Raw genomic sequence first — 21,985 nt, 5'->3', positions numbered from 1 at the left:
CGTCATCCACAGCGGGCTTTGTTTAGGAAATCATGCACGTGCACAGAAGAATTTTCTAGCTCCTGTCAACTGTTAACCAACGGCAGATTTAAATAATGAAGCAATTAATATTGCATATTGAAATACAATGCTTATTTGTCATATGAAACGTTTACGCTTTTACTGTCGTGACGACGACAGCAACGTTAATATACCTGGCAGTGACAGTTAGCTAATAATCAACTTTAAACAGCTACAATATGTTAATTTAGCAAGTTAACAAACCCGGTAAATTAGCGTAATGGCCGTTCTCTCGTCTCTGCTGTTTTCAGCTGCTCGTCTTCTTACACCATGTCGGTTACGATTCTGGGAGCTCGCCGTTTGCAAACGGATAACATGGCTCTCCCTGTCCACCCAACGTTGTTACACGTCGGTAAGGGTGTTCAGTTAACGTCAATGATGCTGTTTTTACTCACCGTAGGCTTGGTGTAAGATTGCTGACTGTTAAACTACCTCGTCGATAACGTCAAGTCATTCATTATTCAAAGCGGTGTCTTGGCACCAGGCTGACAAAACTAGTCTTGTAAGGAGCCACTGATAAGGGCATGGGGTTGAAATTGAGCCCTTTTGGAGGTGGCTAACAGGGAATGTAGGGAAATTTAGAAACATACAAAACAAAAAAACAGCAATACAATCAGTCACTATATTGCCTCAGTCCTTCAAATTCGGACTCTTGCAATCATTTAACGTTAGGTGAATTTAGAGATGGAAAAATGCAATTGGTCACTGTTCTGGTTATCTAACTAATATGTTTAACATAAGTTGTTTTCAAACTACTTAATTCCACAAGAAAGGACAATAGCTTACATTTCTATTTTGGCAGTGCCAAAGTAACTGTGAAATAACAGCTTTACACCAGTTCACCGAGTGGTTTACAATTTACACTCCTTCCATTTAGAGGTTCAGTGTGTTGCCCCAGTGAGACTTGCACAGGATATAAGAATCTTGATTGGAGCAGCAATGGCCTAGCAATTGAAGCATATAGTTATAGAGTTATGATATCTTTCCCTCATTTTTTTATTTCAGGACATTTCAAACTCATCAGTTGACCATGTCAGCCCTGGACTTGATAGATACAAGGACCTGCAGAAGTATTTCAACAGGAGACTGAAGGCAACATACCGAAGGTTCTCCAACATGCCTGATCAGTCAGTGGTAAGGCCTGCCTGCATTATCATTTTGAATATTACCTCACTGGGGCTGGTGGATGAAACATTTGAATTACCAAAAAATGAACAAATTAAATAAGTAACAGTTCCCTGCATACCTGATACACACAGATAGTAACCAAGTTTTAAATCGTGACCCATCTCCTGGTGTTAAGGATGCCAACATTCACCCTTGTGGTGTCAGGAAAAAAAGGTTTACATTTCTGGGTAGGATTTGGAAGATGCACTGTGATTTGTCTTGACACAGGTCTGTGGACATCACCATGTGTATTTCATTGAAGGAGATGGCATCTACAGAATGGACAAGAGACAGAGTAAGTAGAAAGCATTAATATAGCTTGACTACATTTAATTAAAAATATGTTAAATGAATTGGAGGGAAACCAAAAAGATTACAGAAATTAAATTGCAATATGTTTTTCTTATATATTGACCCTATCCCCACATCTGCATCTACAACTTTTTTATGCAATGCATTATGAAGAATAGTGGCACTCCCACTTTTGTGTATAACTCAGTTTCCTGTCCCCATTTGTAGGTGAGCCGGAGCCAAAGCAGGTGCTAAATCTAGGACAGGTCTCTTGGCAGGAGGAGAAGACAGGTCTTGATAATGAAGAGGGAAAGCAGAGATTTTACTGGACTGTCCAGAGAATACGTCTGTCCCCACAGGAAAAGCATCTTGCTGCCACACTAAAATCAAATCACGGAGAAGAGCTGAGGTGACGATAATAGAACAGAATACAAAATATCTTTTATTTGGCAGCAATGTTTTTTTTTCCTCAATGATTTCTTTAACACTTTGAATGAATAAATTAATAACTGTCCTGTGACAAACCAGGTGTGTGGTTGTGAGACTTGGAAAGAGAAATACCCCTCTAGGTCCCCCACATGTTGTTTTCACACTGGACAAAGTCTTCAGCTTTGGTATGTTTTAAGTAGTTTGCACTTAACGTAATGTTTGTTTTATGTATTTCAGAAACAGTAGAGATAATATTGCTCCAGCTAAAATAAAAGGATATTATTGTGTATGTCTGTGCATGGGTGAAGAGTGGGCCACAGACGAGGTCCTGTTTTACACCATCCTGGAGGGTCTTCGCTGCAGCAGAGTGTCTCGTCTGGACCTGACCTCCAGCGGAAGCAGGAGAATCTCTGTGTATGAGGAAACACATCCTGAGTAAGTGGAAGTAATGTGACATCTAAGCTGTCCTGGCACCCACACCATCTCTAATTGAAACACTTACATCTCCCAGTGTGTTTGTGGAGGTTGCCCTTTCCAGAGACCAACATATCTTGAGCATCAACTGCAACAGCAGGACCAGTTCAGAGGTGCGGCTAATTGATATAACAACATCCCATTTAGAGCCTTTCCTGGTTCAGTCGCGCCAGCCAGACCTCCTGTACCATGTGGAGCACTGGAGAAGCTGGCTGATTATACTTTCTAACACAGGGCCCGGACAGGAATATCAGGTAGAGTTTGTACAATACATATGTAAACACACACTGTTTATAGGGCACATTAATTTAACTGCAATACGATGTGGAAACAGTATTCAAAGTTATAATTCACACAGATAAATACAAATATAATATCACACATGTCTGTCTGTTCCACTTCTGCTTTGTGCTGAGGTTTGATTGGTTAGTTGATCATGCAGGATGACAGTGTTGCATAAACACAGATGCTTAGTACAGAGACACAGTACATACAGGATACGTAACCATTGTTGCTGCTGCTGATGTTTTCAGAAAACTACAAGATTTACTTTAGAACCCTTTAATTTGTCATTTTTACTGTTTTGACTGGAAGTTGTTGGTCCCTATTAGCCACTTGAGTCAGCTGTAGAGTATTAAATTTGAAAAAAGAAAAACATGTTTTATCTTAAGTGAGGAGATTTATCCTTCTGTATGCTCACTAGGTGGTGCAGGCCCCTCTCTCAGAGCCATCCATAGTCTCCTGGGTGCCCTTGTATGCCCCTGGCCCTGGCACTGCAATCAAAGACATGGACGTGGTCGGAGACCACTGTGTGTTGGTTGCAAGAACACCAGCCGGCGAACTCGTCCTGATCGTGGTCCCGCTGACCCATCCCAAGGAAGCATACACTGTACAGGTCAGTGTGAGAGAAAAGTCTTTGCTGTAAATTTGCTTTATATTTTTAGACAGATACTCTTTGTTGTTTTCATAGCCAGTAGATATTCTACACAGAAACATACAGATATTCACACAGCAACACACACAAATATATATTTCATGTGACAACATTGAAGAAATGACTCTTTGCTACAATGTAAAGTAGTGAGTGTACAGCTTGTATAACAATGTAAATTTGTTGTCCCCTCAAAATAACATGTCATTAATGTCTAAACCACTGGAAACAAAAGTGAGTACACCCCTAAGTGAAAATGTCCAAATTGGGCCCAATTAGCCATTTTCCCTCCCTGGTGTCATGTGACTGGTTAGTGTTACAGGGTCTCCAGTGTGAATGAGGAGGTGTATTAAATTTGGTGTTATCGCTCTCACCCTCCCTCATACTGGTCACTGGAAATTCAACATGGCACCTCATGGAAAATAACTCTCTGAGGATCTGAACAAATAGAATTGTTGCTCTACATGAGAGTGTCTTCCAGCCCACTTGATGTAATACCTACAAAGTTTTTACTGAAAGTAATGGATTCTGTTGGGCCCCATTTGATCTCTGTTTTCAACAGCTCCCTATCTACTGGTTGTGTCCCTGATTATTTTAAAACCGCTTGCATGAACCCACTTTTAAAGAAACTTGGTTTAGATCCCTCCCTCCCACAAAATTTTAGACCAATTTCAAAACTGCCTTTTATTGCAAAGATTTTAGAAAGAATTGTGTCCAAATAACTGCTCACTGTACTGGAAAATAAATTATTTGAAAAGTTTCAATCTGGTTTCAGGAAGTACAACAGCACTGAGACTGCCCTGCTTAAAGTCACCAATGACCTTTTAATGTCTGCTGATGAAGGCATGTGCTCAGTCCTGGTACTCCTGGACCTTAGCGCTGCTTTTGACACCATTGATCACAACATCATGTTAGACAGACTGAGGCACTGGGTGGGGATCTCTGGTACTGCCCTAGAATGGTTTTCATCCTACCTGTCAAATAGGAAGTTTTGCGTGTCTGTAAACAACTATGTCTCTTCGTTCTGTCCAGTTAAATATGGTGTGCCTCAGGGGTCGGTCTTAGGACCCATTTTGTTTTCCTTCTATCTGCTTCCCCTTGGACATATGATCCATGGTATTTATTTTCATATTTATGCTGATGACACACAAATGTACTTTCCCGTCAGATCCACAGACCCTGGAATGCTGAGTTCACTTAACAACTGCCTTTGTGAAGTTAAAAAATGGATGTCAAATAAGTTCCTCCAGCTGAACTCAGACAAAACAGAAATCCTGGTCATTGGGTCCCAGCAGATGGCAAATGACAAATACTGCCACCTGCTGGTTCCCTAGTAAATCACATTAAGCCTGTTGCAAAGAACCTTGGTGTTTGGTTTGATAGTAATTTAAATTTTGAGCAGCACACCACAAAGCTTGTTCAATCATGTTTTTATCAACTTAGAAATATAGCAAAAATTCGATCTATGTTTACTTTTAAGGACACCGAGACCATTTTACACGCCTTCATCTCATCACGCCTGGATTATTGCAACAGCCTTTTCACCTGTTTAACTCAAAAATCTATTGATCGACTCCAGACTGTCCAGAACTCAGCTGCCAGGCTTTTAACCAGAGCAAAGAAATATGACCACATTACCCCTATTTTAGCTTCATTACACTGGCTCCCAGTATGTTTTAGAATTGACTATAAATTTTATTGATCACTTTTAAAGCTCTTCATGGCCTCTCGCCTTGTTATATTTCTGACCTTTTAGTCCCATACGCACCAGCACGTACCTTGAGATCCTCGGGCAGAGGTCTGCTGTCTGTTCCAGAGTCTCGACTGAAAACTAAAGGGGACAGAGAGTTTGCTGTCAGGGCCCCGAGGCTCTGGAATAGCCTGCCCGAGGAAATCAGGTCAGCTGAGTCAGTGAACTCTTTTAAGTCCCTTCTTAAAACATATATTTATAGGAGAGCCTTTCCCAATCTTATTTGACTTTATCCCTTTTATTTTATTCTATTTTACTTATTTTATATTTATCTTAAACGTGTATTTTAGTCTTTTCAATGTTTTCTTGCTTTTATCTTGTATTGTTTTTGTATTATTGTCTTTTGGGTATTATTGTCTTCACATTTGTTAAAGCACTTTGTAACTTGTTTTTGAAAAGTGCTCTACAATTAAAGATGATTATTATTATTATTATTATTATTATTATTATTATTACTACATAAAGATGGCCTAGGCATTAAGAAGATTGCCAAGACCATGAAACAGAGCTGCAGCACGTTGGCCAAGACCATACAGCGGTTCAACAGTACAGGTTCCACTCATAACAGGCTTCGCCATGGTCAACCAAAGAAGTTTGGTGTACATGCTTAGCAGTCATATCCAGAGGTTGTCTTTGGGAAATAGACGTGCTGCCAGCATTGTTGCAGAGGTTGAAGGGGTGGGGGGTCAGCCTGTCAGTGCTCAGACCATACGCCGCACACTGCATCAAATTGTTCTGCATGGCTGTCGTCCCAGAAGGAAGCCTCTTCTAAAGATGATGCAGACAAGCAGATTGAGGACATGGATTACTGGAACCATGTCCTGTGGTCTGATGAGACCAAGATAAACTTGTTTGGTTTAGATGGTGTCAAGCGTGTGTAGCGGCAACCAGCTGAGGAGTACAAAGACAAGTGTCTCTTGCCTACAGTCAAGCATGGTGGTGGGGGTGTCATGGTCTGGGGCTGCATGAGTGCTGCCGGCACTGGGGAGCTACAGTTCACTGAGGGAACCATGATGCCAACATGTGCTGTGACATACTGAAGCAGAGAATCATCCCATCCCTTCGGACACTGGGCCACAGGGCAGTATTCCAACATGAGAACGACCCCTAACATCCACCAGCTCCGGGATGTCGTCATGGAGGAGTGGAAGTGGACTCCAGTGGCAACCTGTGAAGCTCTGGTGAACTCCATGTCCAAGAGGGTTAAGGCAGTGCTAGAAAATAATCGTGGCCACACAAAATATTGACACTTTGGACCCACTTCAGATATTTTCACTTGGGGGACACCACGGTATATAATATATAAGATATACACTTGGTCACATATACATATCTTGCTTTTATGTATTAATCTTACACCCTTATATTTCTTTACTCCCAAGCTCCCCTCCTGGGCCTGTGCCATCAAAACCAAGAAACCAGGCTTGGCAGACCAAGGCAGTGTGTTAGAGTTCTTGATTTCATCTCCAGTCCACTCCCCAGTGTCCTACTGTCTATACCCTGAAGATGGGCTGCTTTTATTAGGCACCGAAGATTATACCAGTTATACCACCACACGCTTGGAGGCCTGCAACCAAGTGAGAACACTTGACATATAAGATGCATTCAAGTGTCTACTGATAAAGCTGTTTTGGCAACTAGCCATCAGAGACAAAAAACCTCAAAAGTACATGCTTTGTCATATATTTCTACATACACCTAACTTTCTAAGACTTATTTCAAGATCATTTAACACTTAGTAGCATCTAATCGTTACATTTCTAGACCAGTCTCTCTGCCACTCCTTTGTAGGATGGTACCTTGGTGCCGGTGACACTGTTTCATACAGTACCTGTGGAAAGTTTGAGACAGACCCCACTACTAGTCCATGTCTACGGAGCTTATGGCAGAGATCTCAACATGGAGTTCTGCCCAGAAAAAAGGCTGCTGCTGGAGCAAGGCTGGGCTCTGGCCTACTGCCACATCAGGTAACGTATCAAAACAAGTCGATGTTCTGCAGCAGGAAATTGCTGTGAAATGTGTGTAGAGGCCTGAAGTGATCTGTGCTCTTTACCTTTACACCCCTTAGAGGTGGAGGAGAGCGGGGTCTGTCCTGGCAAAGACAAGCTCGTGTGGAGGGTAAGCAGAGAGGAGTGGAGGACCTCAAAGCCTGTCTCCATCACCTTTTCTCTTTAGGAGTCTCCTCTCCTTTGCTCACTGCCCTTACAGCCTGCAGTGCCGGAGCTGTGCCAGTGGGAGCGCTGTGCAACAGACACCCACACATGATGCGGGCTGTCACGCTGCAGGTATCATGTTAAATAATTGTTTGTGTGCTTGCGTCTTAGAATGTTGCTTTCAGAGTTTTTCTGTCTAAAGAGCAAGAATATTAGGGACTCTGTGTCTACCTCATGGACACTTTAACAGAGCAGATATTTGTAAGGGTTTGATGGATAGTCTCCCTACTTGTTACAAGACAGTGCCTCACATAAGAGATAACTTAAAACACAGACAGTTCCCAAGTCATCCCTTTTCTTGTGTTCAGGCTCCTTTCCTGGATGTGTTGGGAACTATGGAGGATCCCAGTTTGCCTCTAACTTTGGAGGATAGAGAAGAATGGGGGGACCCAGTAAGAAACCCACAACACAGACTCACCATCTCCTCCTACTGTCCCCTTTACAACATTACTCCTCAGGTATGCAGAAGGAGGAAGAAAGGGAAAAAATGTAGACGCTTTTTTTTTTTTTTCATGCATTGGCTTTCTTTATTCAGTTCACTGCATACTTTAAAAGTTTCCCTTTCTATTGAATGGAGGATGCATTTTGGCATGTGCTTTTTCCAGGTATCTCTACTGTGACGAAGATTCTATTATGTGATTACCATGTAGTTTAGTTTGCTCTGCAATGTAAATTGGCCTGTTCTGGTGGGTTAACTCAGACTACGTTGAAAACCCATGGCCCACATTTTGGTCCAGAGTGTGTGTTTGAATAGCACTTGTTTCTATTAGTGATTTTCTGTCTCTCTCTGAAAACAAGAACATCTGTCCAACACAGGACCAGGAGCTCTCCTTGTTAAGTCACATGTCCCGCTGAGAGATTATTTTTAATGAGAATGCACTGAAAGCTTTAGAATTGTTGATTTAGAGACACAGAGCACAATTAATTATAAATAACTTTTACTAAGCACCAAAATGAAACTATAGGTTAACCATCTGTGTGTGTGTGTTTGTGATTGTATGAACTAGTGCTACCCCTCGATTCTGCTGACGGCCTACAGCGGTGATGCCCGGGTTCCTCTGGCAGGTGTTCTCAAATACAACGAGCAGCTAAAGAACGCCATTCATACACACTTCACAATGAAGCCAAAGTCCGGTGCGTGAACACGCAAACTTGCTATCACAACAGCTTAATGACTTGTTGATTATGTTGATGCATATGTGCGCAGCGGTGCGTGCTGTAAATGTGTGTGTTTGTGTACACCTTTCTATGCTCGCATTCCAGCATGGATTTCATGCTTGTTCTACATTCTTTTGGGTGTCATTTCTGCATCATCAGAGGTTTTAATAGTTCAGGGTCAGCTCCCAATAGTAGTGTCAGTGCATGTCTGGAAAGGCATCAATAACAGATGTATTGTTGTCTGTCTGGGGAAACTACTAACAGCATTTGAAGTTCATGGCCAAAGTATAGCGTAGGTCACCTTGGTGTGTGTGTGGGGTGGGGGGGGGGGGGGGGGGGGGGGTGCGTGTGCGAGCGTGTGTGTGAGCGTGAGCTAATTGCTCTCATTTCCCCAGAGACAGGCTTCTTTCTCCCTCTCACTTATATCTGTCTTCACCATATTGGTGGTGGTACTCCTCTTTATACCCCTCTTTCTCTCTAGCACTGCCTCCACTCTTGTCGTTTCAAATGCACACATCATCTCTCTCTTTCACCCTCTCTCACTTTTCTGTTGCTTGTACACACATAAACCAGGCAGCCTAAGTGTCTGTGTGTATATGTCTCCCTAATCTGTCTGTCTATTCTCCAGAGTCTTTGATAAAGTGCTGATGGCATAGACACATGCAGTCGGGTGGGCAGGCCCATTAGCATGGTAAAGAGATAGTGTATCAGAGCAAGAGATTAGACACCACTGACTGGGAGCTGTCAAGGTCAAGACCGCACTTGTGAAACAGCCTGTACCACAGAGACGGGGAGGAGGGATAATATGGAGGGGTTTGAGTAGAGGGAGGGCAATATCAGATGGGAGCACAGATAAAAGAAAAGAGAGTACAGACAGAGTCAGAAGAGAGAGGGAGAGAGATTCTGGCATGGGCATGCAATAAGATAAGAGAAATGTCTGAGAAGACATCTTAAACATGAGGTCTTTTTCTCCCCCATTCTTCCTTTGACCTCTGTCTATCCTTCTTCCTCTTTCTTTAAGAATGTGAACCAGTACCAAACATAGTTCTGAATATCCAACCTGGAGCAAATCACCTTGGACCAGAAGACTTTGATCTTATGCTGGAGGAGGTAATGCCCTCTCCTGCAAGATTGTACGGGTCATAAAGGCATTTCTAACTTTGTCAAAGTATTTTTCTCAAGTTGTGATCCAAAAACATTTGCAGCTAAGGAAAATGAGACAAGTATCTCTATTTATTTTTTTTTGCTCAATAAGTAATTTAGCTTGTTGAAAAATTTTAACTGCTCTTAAATCCACTTAAAATGCACACCTATGCTGACAATGTAAAGACTATTTGTTTTGTTTTCTTACATCTTTAAAATCCAGATTTACTGCCCACCAAAAGTTACATAGAAAATGTTATCAGTTTAAAGAGTCAGTTTACCCAAATAAAAAACATCCCCTTTTACCCCTAAAGGTATCTTGCCATGTGGATAGAAGTTTTTTATTTTCCAAGGTTTTGAGAAACTGATATACAATAGAAGGGGAAAGGACTGTCTATTCTATTTACCACCCAAATGACTTGATTGACTGTAGTACCATGTTAATATAAGTTCAGCAATTACATTAAGTTTTGTCAATTGAGTTGATGGGTACAGAATATATGTCCTCTGTTTTTTCTCCCCGTCACAGGAAGCCCTCAAGCTAGCATTCCTATACACAGAGCTGGGCCTGGACCCTCCTCGGCCTCCACGCAAGAGGAAGAGATAACGAGGCTATCAGTAGACAGTCAGGAATCAAATGACAATGACCACATCATCCAAACATGACAAATATCCACCATCACAGCCACAACAACTAGGATGACACAATGGGGCCCAAATCTTTAACAATTTGAGAAGACAACATTGAATGTACATCAACAGTGAATGTATCTGCAATGGTCCTCTTTATTGATATACATCTTATGACAAGTCACTTACAGATGAGACATTTGATTGCTGCCATGAAACTTTAATAACCGAAAACCATTGTCCATTGATCTATATTAGCATTTATAAAGTATGTCAAAGGCCCTCAAATAGCAGGCCTTCTCAGAGACATAGCACTCTCCAGGGTGGTTGGGATTAAACAGAGTGTTGGTGGAGTATTGAATCACCAAACCCTCCCCTGCTTCTGTCAGAATACGAGACTTTTGCAACACTTTGCCATCGTTGGCTTGGTTTGTGCTCATCAGCACCTTCAGCTGGTCTGGTAACTCTCGAACAGAGGAGAGATCTGTGACGACAGATTCTTTACCAAAGTTAAGCACTATGAGGAAAGCTCGGTCAAGCCCGTTCAGCTCCCTCAGGTAAGCGAAGACACTGGTGTCAGCATGGATGTAGCAAAACCACCCGCGGTGAAGGGGGAGCTCTGACTGACGCAGGTTGTTCAGGAAACGGTACTGAGTCAGAACGGATCCTGCTTCGTTCTTCTGAACCTAGAGGAGAAAATGTGGCGAGGGGATACATGATCGGATACCAGATGTTTCTCCAGAGTTGAACAGTACAAAAAGAGTTCTGTACCTCCACATTTATGTTTCTGTAGTCGGGGTGCAGAGGCAACCAGGTGATGTTGGTTTTGTTGTTAAAGCCTGCATTCATGTCACCACTCCACTGCATTGGAGACCGCTGAGGGTCTCGACTGGCACTCTGCAGTTAAAAAAACAAGTATTGACAATTATTGCCTCAGGTGCACATTTCTTAGGTACATGAAGCTAAAATGAATGCATTCTAAAATAAATCCAGCCTTCATGAAGGTTAATTTGTTTTTGCTTGCTGGAAGTGTTATACAGAAGCATTGACTTAACTTTATGGCCTTTTTCAAGGCTGTATTTTGTGGTGAATAAAATCATGTCCCTATTGTCTAAATACATGTTTGTTCTGTTTTGTAATGTCATCAATTAAACTGGTAATTCCTTATGTACCTACTGCATTTGGGAGAGCTGTTTAAGTGAGTATTTAAATGTTTTACAACTGACCGCATTGTATTTGCCAGCAGGGTCCTGTATCTGACTCTCTGTGACATTAATGTTCTCCATGCCGATCTCCTCGCCATAGTAGGTGGTGGGCGTGCCTGGAAGGGTCAGCAGCAGCATGTTGATGACACGAATATAGGTCTGACCAGCACTGGAGGCAATTCGAGGCTTGTCATGGTTCCCAACCTGATAACAATGGAGGCAAGAGAAAGACAAGAGACGATGGGAAGGAAGAAGGCAGGGTAAAATGGATTGGGAGTCATGGAAGAGAATGCTGAAGTTAAAAAGTGAGTGATACAGGATTGATTTGATAGACTGTCACAGAGGAGTAACAATATACAATATATTGCAATAACATTTGTGCTGGTGTTTTATAGAGGGGCAGGTCAGTGTAACTCAGACTGGAAACACTGCTTTGTGACAGGAAATCATAAAGAAGTTTGGTTGCTGATCCCAGAAGGAAACCTTTGTTTTCATAGTTTTCTCTGAGGTGCACATTGCATCAAAATGTTATTCCTTGCACCTAATTGATAGCTGTACCAGTTAGTTTCTGGTCACACCATATCACAGAGGAGTGTCTTTGTATTCATAAACATTATTTAATGGGTCAGATTATTTGAAGTTTTTAATCAGCCAAGAAAGTAATATGTAAATGTGACTGTGGTGACTCACCACCCAGTTGGGCCATTGTCCTCTGGGCATGTTGGCCATCCACAAGTGGACCAGATGTTGAACCCACAAGCCACTGGTGTTCTGAGGCAGGTCCAGTAGGTAAAAGTTAAAGGGGAAGTCACTTTCTTTAACCAGCGGGGTGCCATAGTACATCATGGTCTTGTCCACTTCGTGGTAATCATATGACTCTGTCACCATGAACCTGGAGTGGAGCAAAAACTGATAACATGCAAACTGATCTTCAGCCATACATTGTTAATATTCAAGACTCACTTTCATACTTCTGAACTCTGCTGCTCTTTCACACGAGCCATACTATGTGATACTCATTTACGCTTATTGGCATTTTACAAAAAGATTTATTAATCCCACACTAAAACTGACATTTGTATCAGAAATTCCTATAGAAAAGGCAAATCTTTTTCATCTCGGTTTTATATCAAGATTCTACGGAAGATTATCTTGGATCTTCAAGCAAGGATAGGCAGTTTATTTCAGAAGCATTTTGTTAAAACTCTCTTTACATCCCAAATCATTTAATCAAATGCTCTCAGATATCCGTGGCTGTCGCCACAGCCAATCCTTTAATTCAGTCCTTCCTTTGCACACTCTGCCTGTGCACTCATTGCGTATGAAAATGTGTTTTGGGGGAGTGGCTTTGGGGGGAGGCCTGAAGGGAGGGGGTGGGATTTTTTCAGTTGTATACTTTCAAAATCTAGTTCCCATACCTGTATCTGCCAGGCTCACGGCTATAGATGTCCATCTCAGCCCTCCAGTGCCTCAGCAGGTCATGCAAACCCAGTTGAGTGGTGGTGTAGTCATGGTGGAGGTCCCACTCTGTAGTTACAGATTCCTGCATTGTTATTAATATAAAAAGAAGTATGAGGTAATGTAGCTATTATGGGATTTCAGTGTGTTAGTGGTTTTTGCATTTGGTTAAGACGGTGCTAGTGGTCCATTGATAGTAAACCTTCCACCCTGAGATCATCAACTATAGTGGATTAAGGAAGCTCAACAGTATTTTCTTCTGCCCACTGAGAGTTAGGGGAGCTTGGGTGTAAATGTCTTCCTTTGTAAGTCCAAAGCACAGGGTCAGGTCACAGTTGGAAAATAAGTTGAAACCAGATACAGAGAGAGTAGAGACCATGTGATAAAAGATTTTTGGGTTCAATAGTCAAGAAGTACTGTTGTGTCCGTGTTCAAAAATGTTCAAAGTTTTGTGCTAATTTTATTGGTCCTTGAGTAATTGTAAAAGTAAATAAAAATTAAATTTAAAAAAAAGAGGAAAGGACCAGGCCATGAATCTATTCAGAGGTAATTACAGAGGTAGCAGCACTAACCACAGAGCTGACATGTGGCTACGTGAGCAAACCATTCGGCAAACAACCATCAAACTGCCAGTAAAGCACATAGTTGGCCTAAATTTAAAGTTACAACTGGCACTAAACCACTAAAGCAATAATGATAACAGATAATAGATAGTTGCTCAGTTATGATTGGCTATGGTAAAATTCTCAGTGTCAGCTCTTTATTGCAGCGCTGCTGTTCTACATTTTTGTAAATGCATGAAAAATCTCTGCGTCCTTCCTAACATCACTATAAAGCACAGCTCGGCATGGAGTTGGAGTGAAAATACAGTACACCTCTCAGTCAACAGTAAGTAGACGAGTCCGTCTCAGTACTTTAAAGTGAAGTAAACCCCAATGACTTGCTAATCCACCAAAATATGCCCGTTTTCAACTAATCTTTCCTCTGTGTGCGAAATAACTTTGGTGTCCATGGAACAAAAACTCTTTCTTAGTGAGCTTAACTCTGTGTTAATCATGAACCCTTTGGATTCCAAGAACAGCATTTTCTCCAGCGGGGCAATAGATGAACCTGATATCTATGCCAGAGATAAATGATGAAAGATACAAGTAGTACAGCGTGAACTCTCCCATTCAGCTGTTGATTATGTTTGTTCTACTAGTTACACTGAAAAGTACTGCTTCAGTTGGGTTTGCTTCTGCCCGCAATGCAGCTTTTTGTTCATATCTGGACTGTGACATGTCACACTTTATATAATTTCAACTTAATTAATATAATTATATTACTGAATATTACAGCAGAGATTGTTAACTAAACTGACCATTGATCTCCTGAGCTCAGAGACAGAAAAGCTACCAGGTGAATATATAGAGCAGTAGCAAAAGTTGGAAACCTAGAAATACCTTACTGACTGAACAGACCTTGTGAATATTGTCATGATAAAACTCAAGTTTAATCTAATATTGTTAAGTAAAAAGCAAACAGCAGTAACCACAAGTTTCTTAATAACTAAATTGTATAGGATTGAAGAATTCATGAGGAGCCCCTTTAGATGAGCTGAAGCTTTGCCTTACATGAGGTTAAATGTGTTTGGTAGTGTTACACCTGCTTTGCCATTCGATATGGATCCATTTGAACAGGCAGATCAGACACACCTTACCATCTTTGGTGGCTGTGTCGAGTCAATGTGAGGACAAACGGCTACTAGAACTAAGCCAGTGCCCATTAGAGATGATGGTACCAAGTGAGGTTCGATGTTATGAGGTGGAAAGAGGAAACACTCACTGGTGGTTTGTTTGGGTCCACCTGTGGTTCATCCCTCAAGTGTGCAGCCTCCAGGATGTGCTTCACTGCATCCATCCGGAAGCCATCCACACCCTTCCCCAGCCAGAAATGAATTATATCCTTAAAAAAAAATGAGTGCAACCGCAGACTACTTAGTGCTAAAGTGTCATCTGATAAATGTAAAATTTTTGTATTTGACACATTTCAGCAAGCTCTTCATTCAACTACAATGAAGGACTATTGAGAGTATAAACATGCACATTATACACACAGTCTGTCATTCATTCTGTTGTACTTTGTGTAGCAGCCTTTATAAACACAAGGGTTACCTAGCCTAAGTTAATGTGTAATCAATAACACATCATTGCTACAGATTACACAGGAGTATAGAAGACAAAACAGATAAGGACAACACTGACAAAGATTTTAGCATACAATACATGACTCATTGAAAAACAAACGCTTTTAGGAATGAAAGACACTTAAGAAAGAGCAGTGTGTGTGGTTATGTAATCTTACAACAATCTCTTTGCAGACATGTGGATTCCTGAAGTTAAGGTCTGGTTGCTCCTTGAGGAACTGGTGCAGGTAGCATTGTCCTCTTACTTCATCATAAGTCCACGAAGAGTTCCCAAACACACTCACCTGAGAGAAAGGAGGAGGGAAACGGCAAAGAAGATTACCTAGTGTAGTGCATCAGTGAAGGTTCCGTGAAAATACCACCAAAGACCAAAACAGACACCAGGTATAGAAGACTAGTACAAGTACCAACCCAATTATTAGGCCTCGGTCCAGTTGCATTGCAGTCTGTCCAGACATAGTAATCCTCGTAGTGAGGATCTCGAGTTCGGCTCAAGTTGAACCAGCGATGTCGATCACTGGTATGATTGGGAATGAAATCCATGATCAGCTTCAAACCTGGTGGAAACCGAGAGATTAGTAGAGTCAAAAACACTCACCCTGCCATAGAGCCAATCATGCTACCCCCAAAACAGGACGTGTTATGATCCACCATCACTTTTCCCACCGTGAAAGTACTCACCTTTGTTGTGCATTTCAGCCAGGAGCTCTTCAAAGTCCCGCATGGTTCCAAAGACCGGGTCGATGGCCCGGAAATCTTCCACATCATAGCCGAAGTCCCTCATGGGAGAGCGGTAGAAAGGACTGATCCAAATGGACTTGATGTTCAGGTACTGGAAGTGATCCAGCTTCTCCTGAATTCCTGCCAGACCAGAGACACCACACTGATGAATACTGGATACTGTAGTTCTTGTTCCCAATGACAAGTCAGAACACAAAGCAACACCTGTATTAATATTGATCCCGTCAACCGAGTTAACGTGTATTTGGGTCATATTGTGCTATAAATGATATTTGTTAAAAAAATAAAATAAAAATGGAAAGGCATCTGGTAGTAAAGCTCCCAGAGCTTTCCTTAAATAATGAAGAAATGTTAAGCACCATCATACTATGAGATGTCACTATCAGTCCACTCTGAAAACAGGGTTTAAATTAATGTAAAACTGCACTGAGGTTCTCATAAAAAGTAAACTATCCAATGAGGGGGGAAATGGATGCAGTTTTCTCTCTTCTATCAGTAGCGTTGTATTATTCCTACAACACAGCAGACCTACAGTAGTTGAAGAAATTAATAAAATTGTATCGTTTCTTTTAAAAGTTGAAAATTCATTAAGTTAATATTAAGTTTTATTAAGTAATATAGGCCTACAGTAATATTAAGTTTTTTAGCTATATGGTAGTGATAAGAGTAGCTTTTGGGTCATTTATGATAAATGCTGTGGGCTTCACATTTTCTAGGCAGTAATCAAGGCTAGATTTATAAATGTTAAGTAATGGATCAAAATCCATTAACAATGTCGGTGGTCCATTAGAGTGCATCTGATGAACTAAACTATTTTTTTTAAAGTTAATTGTGCTGCTGGAGTATGAACATTATCTATTATTATCATTAATTAAGGGATTTTTCACAACCTACCAACTGAACGTTATTATTATTAGAGGCCTGTAAGACATGTGTAAAGCATTAGTAAATGACTTATTAACCATGAATAAAGTTGTCCAAAGTATAAACCATTTATAAAGGGTGACTATTATAAATAACCATTTTTGTTAAAAAAAAAAATTAAGAAAAAAGTGTTATTATGGGAATTATTAGGGGAGCGCTTTGGTGCCGGACTGGGACCCAGAACTGGACCAGGACCCAGTTACGTGCCCCAGAAGTAGGCCTACAGCCATTTTCAAGTTGTTGATAAAACAAGGACATCTTTATCAGAGCACGCAGGAGGGTCAGGGGCATCTTACCTTTGAGGTCTCCGACCCCGTCTCCGTCGGAGTCTCTGAAGGACCGGGGGTAAACCTGGTACACCGGCGAGGCCTGCCACCAGTCCAGGCACCGCGGTGACAGCGCGATCACCGTGACTGTGACCGCGACCAGCGCCAGGGTGCAGGCCACCGTCAGCCAGAACAGGATCTCTCGGGGCACTCGGTACCGGGCCTGAGAGGAGTACAGCAGCAACACCTCCTTGGGCATCCCGGCGTACGGTTTGAGCTGCGTGTACTCCTCAGCCGCGTCCAGCTTCTCCCCTGGGGCGGTGTTGATGGTGTCCGCCGCTGACCCACCGCCTTCTACATCCTGATAGCCAGGGTTTCTGGTGCACTCCCCCAGCTCCAGACTACCGCTTTCTTTTTTTAAACTCATCTCATTTAGATTTCTCAATAGGAAAACCCCGAAAACAAACCGTGCTGGTTTAGCTCCTCTTCAGAAAGTCCGAGTGACTCAAAGACCCAACGTGAGGTAGCCTAATCTAACTGCTCTTAGAGGGTCAGAGTACACACACACACCTCTTTCATCTATCTCGCTCTCTCTCACACACACACACACACACACACTCAAAGAGAACAGTGCCACCTGAGGAATGTGGGAAACTGGAGAGTTGGATGGGAATAGTTAGAGATTAGCATTCTTGTTGCAGAGGTGGTTGGGAGAAGTAGCCTATAGTACAAAGGTAGTTCATTCAAAACGTTACACCAGTAGGAGCATTAGGTTTGATCACCAAAATGTATTTAAAAAAAATAAATAAATAAAAGTACTCATGCAGAATGAACCCATTTGTAGTGTTAGGATTGTAGTACTGGATTACTATCCAATAATCCAATGCTTTAGCCCGTTTTGAGAAACATTTTAATGCAGCAACTGCACCCTTTCCAAAGTGTTGTCAAAATCTGACCAGTGATGTGCAAGATACCATGCAAGCTTGATGACAGGAAATAGATAAATATCACTAACTTCACTGGAAGAAAGAGGAATACCTGTCAAGATAAAAATAAAAACAGAAATGCTGCAAATCTAACTTGTTTATGTTAAAACTTTAGGACACCTGGCTGCGCCAAAACAATTTACTGTTTCAGTGACCGTGCATAATGTATATTTGAAGTATATTCAAAAGCAGAGGTTCTTATTTTGCAGGCTCTCTTTTCTGAGCTACATGGTGGCTTTTTCTTATTTGCAAAACCTTTTTGTCATCTGGCACAGAGAACAATGAACACAGCAGAGGGCACAAACTGATTTTTGTTTTTTTTTAAATCAGCCTGTCTACTGTGTTGTACTGAACAGTGAATTGCTTACAAAAAGACACACTGACATTTCAAGTTGGCGCTGAGGGAAAAAAGCATTGCAGTTTGAACTGTTTAACTTAAATCCATTTTATTGACGTTTATGTTCACTGTATGGTCTAACATCACAATAGCATACTGGGAAATTAGTACAGGAAGAAGGCATGATGAATACCCATGGGTGTTTTATAATCCTCTCCTTCCTTTAGCCTTCTCCAAAGGTCAAAGGAGGGCATTCATTACTCTCAAATGCAAACCAGCTTACCAAGAGCTAAAAAGCACAGGAATAAATAAAAACAGGTGTGGAATTTATCACTGCTATCACACATCTGTCAATTTTAACAGTATGTCTACATAAAGAGTGTCCAGAGACAACAGAAGGAGGTGGCAGAGAGTAAAAGGGTTCATTTTCAGACCTAAAAAGCCCACATGAGGAATGTCATTTGTCTTTTGCTTCTAGTAGTCGTTTCCAAATTCTCGCCTGCTTTCTGGCATCCTCACGGTCACACTCACCCAGCCGGACCCAGAATAACTGACCAGCTGAGGAGACAAGATGCTTTGTAAAATTCTCTTTACTCGACATATCCTGAAATCAAAGCAACAAATAAAATTATTCGGGCATCACCAAACCTCCAAAGTCTCCTTCGAAAAAGTGAGACGTCTTCCCTGGTGAGATTATATTCCACAAACAGAACAATGATCACATACTTTTCAAAACAAAGGGAAGCAAAGATAGCTTGTTTTTCATCAGTCATTGAATGACTGATGAGGAGGGAATGTGATGCTGCAGTGCTGCTTATATTCAGTCCATGCAGTGGAAACAGTGTGAATATTATAAAATTACATTCAAAAACAACAACAAAAAAAAAAGGATTCTCCCTCCTTTCCTCCAATTAATTCCTCTCCTAGCCCAGTGTCTGATACAGCTTAAACATAAACCTAAACGGAAGACTCAGTTCAGTGTGGTAAAACCAAATGTTAAGAAGTCAGCAAATATGAATTTTGAAATAACAGTCCACAATGGGAATGATTCAATTTCAAACTGAATTTACATCTTAAAACAACAAGTAGCGATTAAAAATGACTGTAAATAAAAATAATATCCTGCTATGTGTTCCACTTTTCTCTATGCTGTTCTTTCATACATTTCCTCTCCAACATTGTGTTCCACCACACTGAACCTGCCAGCATTATCCCCATCTGGCCAGTACTCCCACTCACACAAAATACACTTCTCCCTCAATCACAAAACATGCACAACTATAAAGATCCCATCCCTCCCACTCCCTCCACCACAAACAAAGAAAAATCAATCATCCCATTAAAACAATGCAACTGCAAAAGAACTACACATTCAAGTACCTATTTGTCATATGGCACCGAGAGCAAGTGTACCACAAGAACATTTATCAGCCAGCAACCTGTTAGGCCTATTCTCTTTCAGTACTGCCACTTCAGAAAGCACAATGAATTTGCCATCAAAAGATTGAAAAAAAAAAAAAGAGAAGTGTATATTACAGTTGTGTATATAATTTTAGCCTATTTTAAATGCATCTACAGGAAAGAACACACGTGAGAAGTATGTCAATAGACTTTGTCTATGAGCACATTTCTTAAAAAAAAAAAAAAGACATTTGTTTAAAAAAGAAGAGGCTTTTTCCGGACAAATATTTGTTTCTGAACTTTCAGTCACTTCTTAGTGCTTGGGTTGAATAATAAGAATATAATATGAACTCCTGGTCATTCCAAAGAGTCAAACCGGGGCTTTCCCCAACACCGGCCCTGTGCATTTGAGGCAAAGTCTATAAAAAAGGTAGCTGTGGAAAACGTAAGGAGAGCAATTTCAGTAAGTGTGAACACAGCTCTGGGTGTAGGGCCTATTCTCTTCTGTCCTATGGTGTCCCTCCTTTACTTCATACACTGAAACTCCATAAACCTATTTCTTTCTCCCCAACAGCTGTACAAGGTATATTTCGTGCTCCCCTCGTCATTTTCTTATCCATCTGAAAAAAGGACCACAGCACTATGAAAAGCTATATATACCAAAAAAATTTTTTAAAAGAAAAAAAAACGTAAATGGAATTTTTTCGATCAAAAACAAACAAAAAAGGCATTATTTGTTTTTTTACACAGGATATTTCAAAGATAGAAAAGACAAGTTGTAGAAGAAGCAGGATTTTATGTGCGTATTGAAAAGAAAGGGGGAAGAAGGTGGTGAGGCTGGAATTCCTTTACCCCAACCATGTCTTTGGAACGGTTTGTGGGAACACTGTGCGCAACTGTTTTAACTGTTTTAGTCTACAAAAACACACAGACCACATGCACAAAGGGCCACAAATAATACCATGGCTGGGAATTAAGATGAAACAAACCAATCAAAATATATCTATATATCTCTCGCTCTATATCTATATATCTCTATATATAGATATATATCTCTATATCTATATATATTTATGAATTCAATATATAGTCATTTCTATTTTTCTATTTCTTAAACAACAGCAGGCTCAAACGTTTATGATTCTGTCTGCCAATGCAAATGACAGAAGAGTGAAAAGACAGAGGGGAAGAGTGAGAAATCTACTATTTGATAACATCTTTTAAGAGACAGGAGGAGAGAAAGTAAGCAGCGATGTGCAAGAAAAGTTTAAACCTCCTCCATGTTATTCCTATCTGTAGCCAGGCGCACCAACCAATGTCCTGTTTTAGTATGAACACAGTATGGATGAGCCAAATGTGTAAATGTGTTGCCAGACAGACTCTCGTGAGTACCCCCCCCCCCCGTCTTCAGGTGTGTAGACCAAGGTGATGGACTCTTGGACCCTGAATTTGAGGTTTTAACCGAGAGGGGTTAAAAGGATGAATAGCAAGGATTTCGTAGTTTTAAATCTGTAAGTTCTGTTAGGCTTTCCCAGCAAGCCAGGCGCGTGGGCAGGTGAAGTGTTGGGCCCCATTTCTGTACCAGTAATGCCCTCAGTGTAGCTTGAGGTGTGTGGGAGTAGCAGGTTTGTGTGGTCGAATGGCTGCCAGTCAGGTGCAAGTTCACACTTCAAAACAAATAATGCCAAAAACAAATGCAGCCAACAAACCACTTTAGTCTGTTCAGTGTCTTACACACATCCATCAGTGGCTGGTTTCTTAAAGACTGGCTGGCTGTTGAGTTGTGAGGTCCTCCCTTCTCCATAGAGCAACAAAATGATGTCTCTGTCAATTCACAACAAAAACAACCACCACAAAGAAAGCAAGGGGCAAGAGAAACTGTGCCTCTCCTGATATACTGTATATGAAGTTCTGCGTTCACACCATCAATGCAATTTTGTTATATTTTGTCCCTGTTTTGTTCTACAAAAACAACTTTGGAGTCCTCCACATTGGATGTGTTGTTTGTTTTGAAAAACTGGGATCTCTGCTTCAATTGATCAGTGTGGGAGAGGGGAAACTAAATCACAAAAAACATCCCAGAGGAAACTAATAGGTGACTTTGGATGTGATCTTGTGTGGAAAAGTGGTCCTCTTTTTCTTTTCTTTTTTGGATCAGGCAGTTGTGCTGGACAGCTACCAGTGGTACTCCAACTCTGCTCCGTTCTGCAAGAGGAAAGCCACCAAGAGTAGAGTG

General features: G+C 41.2%; 3 protein-coding genes across 5 annotated transcripts in view; 1 reads left to right on the top strand and 2 right to left on the bottom strand.

Annotated features, from left to right (window-relative positions):
• Positions 1 to 11: 11 nt before the first annotated feature.
• On the top strand, positions 12 to 11,417 carry prepl (prolyl endopeptidase like). 2 transcript variants are annotated; one of them, XM_038736837.1, is made up of 15 exons: positions 12 to 412; positions 1,066 to 1,194; positions 1,456 to 1,522; positions 1,747 to 1,927; positions 2,047 to 2,132; positions 2,256 to 2,382; positions 2,459 to 2,675; positions 3,125 to 3,316; positions 6,485 to 6,679; positions 6,894 to 7,069; positions 7,171 to 7,387; positions 7,624 to 7,707; positions 8,323 to 8,449; positions 9,495 to 9,583; positions 10,146 to 11,417. In XM_038736837.1, the coding sequence occupies exons 1-15, from the start codon at positions 281 to 283 to the stop codon at positions 10,221 to 10,223; spliced, it is 2,097 nt and encodes a 698-aa protein (XP_038592765.1). In that variant the 5' UTR covers positions 12 to 280; the 3' UTR covers positions 10,224 to 11,417. The 2 variants fall into 2 exon arrangements, with proteins under 2 accessions (XP_038592765.1, XP_038592764.1); XM_038736836.1 differs by having other exon boundaries at positions 13 to 412; positions 7,624 to 7,773.
• On the bottom strand, positions 10,383 to 17,452 carry slc3a1 (solute carrier family 3 member 1). The gene is made up of 10 exons (XM_038736838.1): positions 17,056 to 17,452; positions 15,776 to 15,955; positions 15,506 to 15,651; positions 15,253 to 15,378; positions 14,734 to 14,853; positions 12,870 to 12,994; positions 12,142 to 12,343; positions 11,473 to 11,655; positions 11,018 to 11,143; positions 10,383 to 10,932 (listed from the first exon to the last, which is right to left on the bottom strand). Exons 1-10 carry the CDS (start codon positions 17,450 to 17,452, stop codon positions 10,501 to 10,503), a joined length of 2,037 nt encoding a protein of 678 aa, XP_038592766.1. The 3' UTR covers positions 10,383 to 10,500.
• A 983-nt stretch (positions 17,453 to 18,435) lies between these two features.
• The window catches only part of ppm1ba (protein phosphatase, Mg2+/Mn2+ dependent, 1Ba), a 29,227-nt gene continuing 25,677 nt past the window's right edge, over positions 18,436 to 21,985 (bottom strand). For both annotated transcript variants that reach the window (XM_038736840.1, XM_038736839.1), the window contains one exon: positions 18,436 to 21,954. In XM_038736840.1, the coding sequence (XP_038592768.1) occupies positions 21,925 to 21,954 (30 nt within the window). In that variant the 3' untranslated portion in view covers positions 18,436 to 21,924. The remainder of the gene's footprint in view (positions 21,955 to 21,985) is intronic.

This window comes from Micropterus salmoides, unplaced genomic scaffold, assembly GCF_014851395.1.
Source record: "Micropterus salmoides isolate LMB-PRFRI ecotype aquatic unplaced genomic scaffold, ASM1485139v1 Ms_hic_scaffold_22, whole genome shotgun sequence".
Classification (NCBI taxonomy): Eukaryota; Metazoa; Chordata; class Actinopteri; order Centrarchiformes; family Centrarchidae; genus Micropterus; species Micropterus salmoides.
The sequence above is the reverse complement of the archived record's forward strand: the minus strand, read 5'-3'. Positions and strand labels throughout refer to the sequence as shown.

What these genes read in the sequence shown, in the direction of transcription:
- prepl (XM_038736836.1), top strand. Translation starts at nt 281, where the DNA reads ATGGCCGTTCTCTCGTCTCTGCTGTTTTCAGCTGCTCGTCTTCTTACA. An exon ending in CCCAACGTTGTTACACGTCG is followed by an intron (nt 413 to 1,065) that starts GTAAGGGTGTTC and finishes TTTTTATTTCAG; the next exon opens with GACATTTCAAACTCATCAGT. An exon ending in AGGAAGCATACACTGTACAG is followed by an intron (nt 3,317 to 6,484) that starts GTCAGTGTGAGA and finishes TTTACTCCCAAG; the next exon opens with CTCCCCTCCTGGGCCTGTGC.
- slc3a1 (XM_038736838.1), bottom strand. Translation starts at nt 17,452, where the DNA reads ATGAGTTTAAAAAAAGAAAGCGGTAGTCTGGAGCTGGGGGAGTGCACC. An exon ending in CGGGGTCGGAGACCTCAAAG is followed by an intron (nt 15,956 to 17,055) that starts GTAAGATGCCCC and finishes CTGGTCTGGCAG; the next exon opens with GAATTCAGGAGAAGCTGGAT. An exon ending in GACCGAGGCCTAATAATTGG is followed by an intron (nt 15,379 to 15,505) that starts GTTGGTACTTGT and finishes CCTTTCTCTCAG; the next exon opens with GTGAGTGTGTTTGGGAACTC.